Source organism: Melanaphis sacchari, unplaced genomic scaffold (genome assembly GCF_002803265.2).
Source record: "Melanaphis sacchari strain LSU unplaced genomic scaffold, SCAv2.0 Contig73_pilon_pilon, whole genome shotgun sequence".
In the NCBI taxonomy this organism is placed as follows: Eukaryota; Metazoa; Arthropoda; class Insecta; order Hemiptera; family Aphididae; genus Melanaphis; species Melanaphis sacchari.
In genome coordinates this window covers 2,695,927-2,704,019 of record NW_020271525.1, presented here as the reverse complement: position 1 = coordinate 2,704,019, position 8,093 = coordinate 2,695,927, and the positions used below count along the sequence as shown (strand labels likewise).

General features: G+C 27.6%; 1 protein-coding gene across 1 annotated transcript; it reads right to left on the bottom strand.

Moving 5' to 3' along the window:
- Window positions 1-4,833: 4,833 nt before the first annotated feature.
- On the bottom strand, window positions 4,834-8,087 carry LOC112600932 (zinc finger protein 423-like). Its single transcript, XM_025348286.1, has 9 exons — window positions 8,027-8,087; window positions 7,771-7,830; window positions 6,751-6,999; window positions 6,368-6,682; window positions 6,241-6,297; window positions 6,057-6,170; window positions 5,710-5,781; window positions 5,269-5,640; window positions 4,834-5,200 (listed from the first exon to the last, which is right to left on the bottom strand). The coding sequence occupies exons 4-9, from the start codon at window positions 6,604-6,606 to the stop codon at window positions 4,936-4,938; spliced, it is 1,119 nt and encodes a 372-aa protein (XP_025204071.1). The 5' UTR covers window positions 6,607-6,682; window positions 6,751-6,999; window positions 7,771-7,830; window positions 8,027-8,087; the 3' UTR covers window positions 4,834-4,935.
- Between the last annotated feature and the right edge of the window lie 6 nt (window positions 8,088-8,093).

The following is an 8,093-nucleotide window of genomic DNA, read 5'->3' as shown; positions in this document are numbered from 1 at the left end:
GAGTCATCCACTGTAATGCAACAATTGTTAAATTTATAAATTAAAATATATAATATATACTAATTAGTAATTACTATTATATTTGTTTTATTTCATTCATTCATCAGTAATAATTTGTCACCTGTTATAAATTATTAATGTGAAACTAATAAATTCATTATTTTGTGGTAAATTATCATTGGTAATAATGTATTTAATGAATTTATGTGCTACAATAAATAATCGAATATAGCGAATGATACATTTTTTAAACATACAAAAAAAGATTTTTTGGGCCGCTCAAATCTTCTCCGCCCGGGCCGGAGTGCTCCTAGTCCGCTACTGAATCTTGCCTAGACCGAGAGTTCGAGACTATTGGAACCAGACCACTCTTCGAGCAAAACTCATGCGCGTATTAAGCCGGCTTGGGGGTTGATACGATTTTAGGCTCTTAAACAGAGACGGCAATCTGTTAAGAAACAAACCGCAAGCACTCGAAAAAGAATCATCGCGGTAAACATACGCGTTGCCCCGACGATTTGCTTACGGAAATTGCAGTTACAAGAACCGGAACGCCGGGTTCAAACCTCGTACCACGGGAATAGGAGACAGCCCCGTTAGGCTCGCTTGCTAATAGCGTCCCGGCACTCCGTGGGGCGATGGCCGGATGACGCGCGACCGCGGGTGTTCATAGAAGACCCGCGCTCGTCCGTGATACGGCCATCGTACATGAGGAAGAATTCGTGGTGGTTACGGGAGTAACGCCTTAATAGAAGAGACTTGATTCGAGTAGAAAATCGTTATGCCCTGGTCGTGGCTCATTATCCTCTCTGTTCGGGGTGCTTGGTTCCAGGGAACTCACCCTGGGTTCTCGCCTGGAGGATGTAACACCGAAATTACACATAGAGGTGAAGCGTCACTGGGGTAAAAGCCAGACGAACTCGTCAAGCTCCACCACACACGGAAAAATGGTGCTAATCTTATGTATGAATCGAACCTAGTGAGGTCTAATGAAATTGTAATAATGAAAATAAAGAAATATTCAGCAGTCACGTTTTTGACTATGTTTGAAAAAAAATAAAATGGTGTATGCTAAAATATTCTTTTAAGGTACCTATAAGATGAAAGGAGCACTTTGTTTAATATTTCCATTTTTACCAGTGGCGTATTAATAGGATGGTATGATGGCCATGATGAGCAATAGTTATTAGTTATGGACCCACGACTCTATAGAGAGCCCCATCAAGGAATGTTCCGAATCCAAAAAACAGCAAATCACTATTATTATAAAATTTAAAAATACGATGATCTTTAGAAAAAACTTTGTTAAACAAAGTCTATCTAACAAACAAAGTTTGTTTTAGTAAAATAAAATAAATTTACTATTTAGAAAAATGACTGATACACGTTTATAGATATTGTTTTTTATGCGGCGTTCGCTCGTCGACACGCGGCGTCTGTGTTATTAATATTTTGGAATAGAAATAACAAGGAAACACACTCTATATTTAAAGCGGTATAATCTCTAGTCTAGAAACCCGTATTGATTATTGTCGAAAAGGTAGGAACTCGATTTGTTATCTGAATATGCAGCCTAAAATACAGGCAAACAGCCCTGCTGCAACAGCCGTCGTTTTTAAAAGTTATTTTGTATTTATCAATTTGTCATTAGTTATTGAATGATTATTGATTAGTCGTCACTCGTCACTCGTTGACCGAGATTTCGTCTTTGCAGTTTCGCTTTCACACTTAGCCGTTAATTATTGTACTCGAAATCAATGTCGAAAAATGTAGCTAGTAGCTATGTACCGTTTCTCGTGAAAATAAATATGTTATGATTAATAATATTAATATTAAGTCATGTGTAGAACTTAGTACTACTATCAGTGAAACAAGTGAATATAGTCTTCAAGTTCTTCAACCCAGACACTTTATCATGTGTTTCATCTAAATGTATGGATAAAAATAAATCTTTTGATATCGAAAACATTTACAAGCAAGATTTTAGCTGTAAGATCAACGCTTAAAAATGAAATAAGTTAACTTATTTTAACAAGAGATCTTGCTCAGCTTTTGATGGTAATAGCATCATTCTTTAACTGTAAGTTTCCTAAAAGTATGTACTGCTCTTTTATTATTTTTAACAATTCCAGTACATCTGCAAACGCAAAACGGTCGTTTTCAAAGCTAAATTAATTTAAGGATACTTAAGACGTACCTACTATGGCACAAAATCGTTTAAGTGGTCTGGCATTAGTTTCAATCAAACAAAAAATAGTCCGAGAAATTTGTTTTAAAGATTTAATCGATAAGTTTAAATATAAATAAAATAAAATATTATAATTATATTTAATTACAAAGGCTCGCTGGATTATTTTGCCACAGGCAGTAAAAGTTGTAGTTAAGCCACTAACTTTTACACGTTATTAATATTTTTAAGTTTAAAGATAAGAAAACAAACAATAATGTGTTAAGTGTATATAAAATTGTATATTTACAATTTTGTTTTTTTTTTCTTTTGCGTGTTTATAAATTGTAAAATTGTAAAAATTGTCATTAGTTAAAAATGTAGATAAAATACATTGTGTGAGTATGTGAATACATGATGTGTGTAATACATTACAACAAAACTACGAAAAAATTATATAATCATAGTATTTATAATTATTTATAGTAGACGTGCGCAATGCAACATGTATAATACACTAGCAGGTGCTTGTAAGATGGATGATAAAATTGAATGGGTTAAGTTTGCTGCAAAAACGTTTTGGGACTTTGACACCACCGTCAAGGATTAAAACTACTATTATTGGAGACATGAAAAGTGGCACGAGACTGCCACGATTCTAACAGTAAATTTGTCTAACATCTGCTGACAGGGTGAGAGTCGGTGTACAACGAAATTCATACACCAGTTTTCATATTTCCGACTAGAAGTATAGATACATATATTGTTGTAATACAAGTCAAAATCACATGACTGGAGTTAGTTTTATTTTGATAGAGGGTAATTAATAAATCTTTAACTAGCTTTCACAATGTATTTAACATCCAATCTACAAGAAACAAAATGTTTGTATCAATTTAGAAAATAATTCCTAATTTATTATTTTTAATTAAGTATATGATGTAGACTGAAGTAAATAAAAAACACATTTTTATTACACTAAAATTAATTATATTATATTTATTAGATACAAATAAATTTAATCAGACATTCATATTACTTATACTTATTAAACTAATTATAAAATATAATCATACCCTGTGACAAGTGTGCACACTTATGATCAATACATTTTAAATAAATATAAGAAGTTCAAATTATTGTACTAATTCATGTTCATTCAACAAGATTTTTACTTATTAAATTTCCATTACCTTAGTTGAGTATTCAAAAAAAATTATTCAAATTATTTATTTTTTTATTTGAATAATTTTTTTTTCATATACTTATGGCAATATAAAATTATTAAATATAATTACTTAAATAACTTTGTCAAATAAAAATACATATAGATCTAGAAATAAAAGTAATTAAACTAAATACTTATAATAAATATCAAACTATATTACAGACATTAAAATACGCCAGTCCTTCAATGAAATAAAGTAAAATACAATTATTTACCAATGATACAGCAAACATTAGTTTTATATTTTGCTTGAAAATTATTATACTTAAATGTAACCAAATAGTGAAGTTCCTAAAGACTAATGTTTTTTACAATAAGGTTACAAAATAAATTAATGCATACATTGTAATTAGTAACGTCTAACATGCTATAGTATTATTTATATAACATGCATATTGTAATAATTTTTATGTTTAAAAACAAATAACACATCAATAATTTAATAACTAAACAAATAATACAAGGTAAAAATAACCAAGTAATATTATTTTGACATAATATTATAAAAATAAAAATCAGTCAAACTTAATAAAAATAAATTATAATAATTAATAACAACACAAGAAATATTTTAACTTGAAGTTAAATTAAGTTTCTGAACATTTGAAAATGCTCCCAAGTCAAAAAATATCTAAATATCACTAAATCATAAAAATTAATAAATTAAAAAATTTCATTTTAAAAAGCAATAATAAATACCTTTTTTATAATATAAAAAAATCATGCAACAGTATTTATAAAGTCCCCATGTTATAAATAATAAAATTAATATACTTTTATATTTGAATTTAAGAATTTATTTATTTTTTAAATAATCTGATGGAATATAATAAATGATCTCACCGCATAATTATTGAATGTAGAATACGAGTGATAATGTTTTATTTTCACTCAACTATATACAAGATATTCAATAAAATCTAATACAATTTTTAAGCTTAGTTTTATTATGTAATTATCATTAGTTAAAAATACTTAAATTTAGTAGGACAAGCATCATGATTAATTACCTGTGTATAAGGAAAAAATAGTAATAATAATAATAATAATACAAAAAAAATCTTAAGATAAATATAAATATAACATACAATTTATAATTTGCATTATTTCAATGTAACAAAAGTAATGAAAAATCATTAAATATAACTAAAAAATTATTCTAAACAAAAAAAAAAAAAATTATATTAATTTAAACTTAAATCAATATAAAATAACGCATATTTTCACCCTTCAGTGAAATTAAGATTGGTAAAAAACACAAGTAGTTTTGTATTTTATTTTTTTTTGAAATTAAATTTGAGTTTTAAACAGATTATTTTTATAGAACCTAATATTATTGATAGTTTAGGAAATATTTATAACATCTAATGAATATAGTACAATATAACACTATAACTTATAGAAATAAAAAAAAAGTTTATACAAAGGTCAGGTATAAAACATGTTATATATATATAAATGTATGTAAATTATATACTATACATACATATATATATATTATATAAGTAATATGAATGCTTATAACCTTACTAGTAATTCTCTATATATGTCTCCAAGAATGTTTTTCAATTTCTATTAAAGAACCAAACGTAGTATTGCAATGTGTACAGGTCAATCGATTACAAAAGTTATAATAATCTATTATTACTTTTGAACATTTGTCTACATGTTTGAGCAATGTTGTACGTTTACTAACAGTACGATTGCACAAAAAGCAAAATAAACATGATTTTTTTTCAAAATCACTTTTTAAATGAGTGGAAGACATGTGCGCCCATAAAGCAAACATAAGATTTGTTTTATACCTAAAATATGCAAAAATATTTACTGTTAATAATAATATTTTTAATTTATTGATATATTTTATACTTACGGGCAAAAATTACACTTGAATGATCCAATAGTTTTGGATCCTAAAATCTTAAGTGCTTTCAATAAATGTGTTCTCTTGGCCAGTTCGCTGATTGCATTCAAATCATTATCCTTTACGCAAAGTTGCAAATAATTCAAAAGGTATAGTTGTTGAGTACTAGCCGAATTCTCTTCTGAAGGAGCAGAATTCTCTATAGGTTGATGTATAGAATTAAGCTGAGTTGAATGTGCTGACATTTCATGTCTTTGACGTGACTCTATACTCCAGTAATACACATCACAAATTGGACATCGGTACAGTGGTAATGAAATACGACATGTATCTGGTGACCAAAAACCTTCGATATATTTTCCTAGTTTCCATAAACCAGAACTAAAAAATAAACATAAAATATATATATACTTATAATATAATAATTGAGTCCTATAAATCAAAATATACTTGTTTATCTCAGGAGTATTCGCAATAGCAGATGCTCGCTTAGGCCTAGGTTTTTTTATTGGTGGGTCCGACTTTTAAAATAAAATGTTCTTCTTAATATATGATATTCCAATCTACATAATTGTATTTATTTTTATTTAAGACTCAAAAATAAACACTTTAATTTTATTATATTAAATTTTAAATATTTAACATGTAAATTTGTTATATTTAGAGGCAGCCAAGATAAGACAATGGCCCGTTAAGGAGGGACAAAGCCAATTTATTATGACAAACTAGTCATTATCTTAATTTGGTTGCACTTTATCTAAATATAACAATAAGTTAGCAATAATGATAAATATTACTTTTTTTTTGTTCGCGTTTGTTTAGAAGTAGTTGGTTGTTGGTTGTCATCTGTTGGTAGTTGATTTTTTGTTTTTTGATTATGTCGACAATTGGAAGTTTTCTGACACACTTTTCTAAGTATAAAATAAAAGATATTTATAAATATTGTTTGCCTACATATTAAAGCAAATAATTATGTATTACTTAGCAGCCACAGCTTTTTTAGTATCAGGATTTTTTCTTTTTCTTGTAATTGGTTTTCTGAAACAAATATTACACATTAATATTTAAATTTAAGTCAATTTTTAAATTAGTTCATAAAATTAACAACTTTTTTGGAGGAGTATTGTCTTCTTTAATAGTCAAGTCAACTGTTTCATCAGTTGCAAATAAAAAATGGAATCCAGTATTTGGTAAAACTCTTGATGGTTCAGTTTCTGATATAACTAATGATGTTTCTGTTGACACATTGTTTACTTGAGGTGGTGTTTCAAAGTACTCATCTTCCCCATTTATTGAAGAATCCACATTAAAAGTTGAGAAGTTCTCCAAATCTGGAGTTATCATCATTTCTTCACTTGAGATACTTGAAGAACGTACAGTATTTGTGGATTGTACATTATCGTCAAGTATAGAAATTACTTTTCTTGAGTTGAACAAATATTTTTTGTTTAATTTATCAATTTAATATATTCTGTATACATATACACATACCTTTTAACAGCAAATGGGTCATTTTTATTTGTACGTTGATAAATTTTGTGGGTGTTGGTATTGGCTCTTGAATGATCAGGAAGATTAGATATTATCCATGTACTAATAAAATTTTCTTGTTGTGGATGAACTTGTACATCATTATTATTATCATTATTATTATTATTATTATTATTATTGTTGTTGTTAATTGGAACGTTATTGTCATCATCATCATCATCATCATCCAAACAAATCACTTCATCATCACTATTCAAAATTTAAAATTAATTATTTTTAACACGTTGACTGCTAGTGGCCGACGGCATCTGCAGAGTACTAGCATACACTTAATTATATGTAAAATATCTGTCTTTCACTTTTTTATTCAAATAATATGTTAGATTGGACTAAATTTGGAGACCCGGATTTGAAACAGATAATATTATATTTTGTGAATGTTTGGTATTGCTGGTTTCACTTTGTTCATCTGAATCAAAAGTTATAATTGGATTGTATGTTTGATCTTCATCTATGTCATCGAAATCATTAAATTAATTTCCACTATCATCAGTGTCTAATAGTTCACTTACTATATCCTCATACATTTTAAGTTGCTTTGGATGCAACGCCATAGTTAAAAGTAAAATTACAATAAAAATATCACACGCAAATTTATTATGTACAACTGCCGACGGTCAAATAGCAACTGACTAATTATAATATAATAATGACGCCATACAGTCGCCGGCTACTATGCACTTTAATTGTCATATTTGTATAAAGAAAGACATAACAAAGATAATAATATCAAAATTATTCATTTTTTTTTTTTAATATTTGTTTTGTAAATATGTTAATGTACATTTATGAAATGATATCAAAAATAGAACGTAACCTTGTAGGAAGGATAGGGATGCGACGGCCGGCTGCTGCATGGCAGTCAACGTGTTAATCAAATAGTTTTACATTTTAAGTTTTAAAATAATAATCTTGATTTTTTTTATAACTTAATAATAATAATAATAATAATAAACTTACTTTGTTATTCCATTTTCTTTAGATAGAACACTGTAACTATGATTATTTATCGTATTTCCACTGAAAAAAATATATATAATAAGTTATATAATTAATAATTATACACATATAGGGTATGTTTTATTTTTATTTACATAATATTTTATTATACAATGCAATAGATTATTTCAAAGACATGAAACACCTTCAAATTTGTGTACTATCACATCATAGATACCTTAATCTAGTTCATATTTTAATATTATTTTTAACTTACTGAGTAGTACAATTCACAGTAGATTGATTTTTACGTGTGGCAATACTATTCACAGCAGATTGATTTT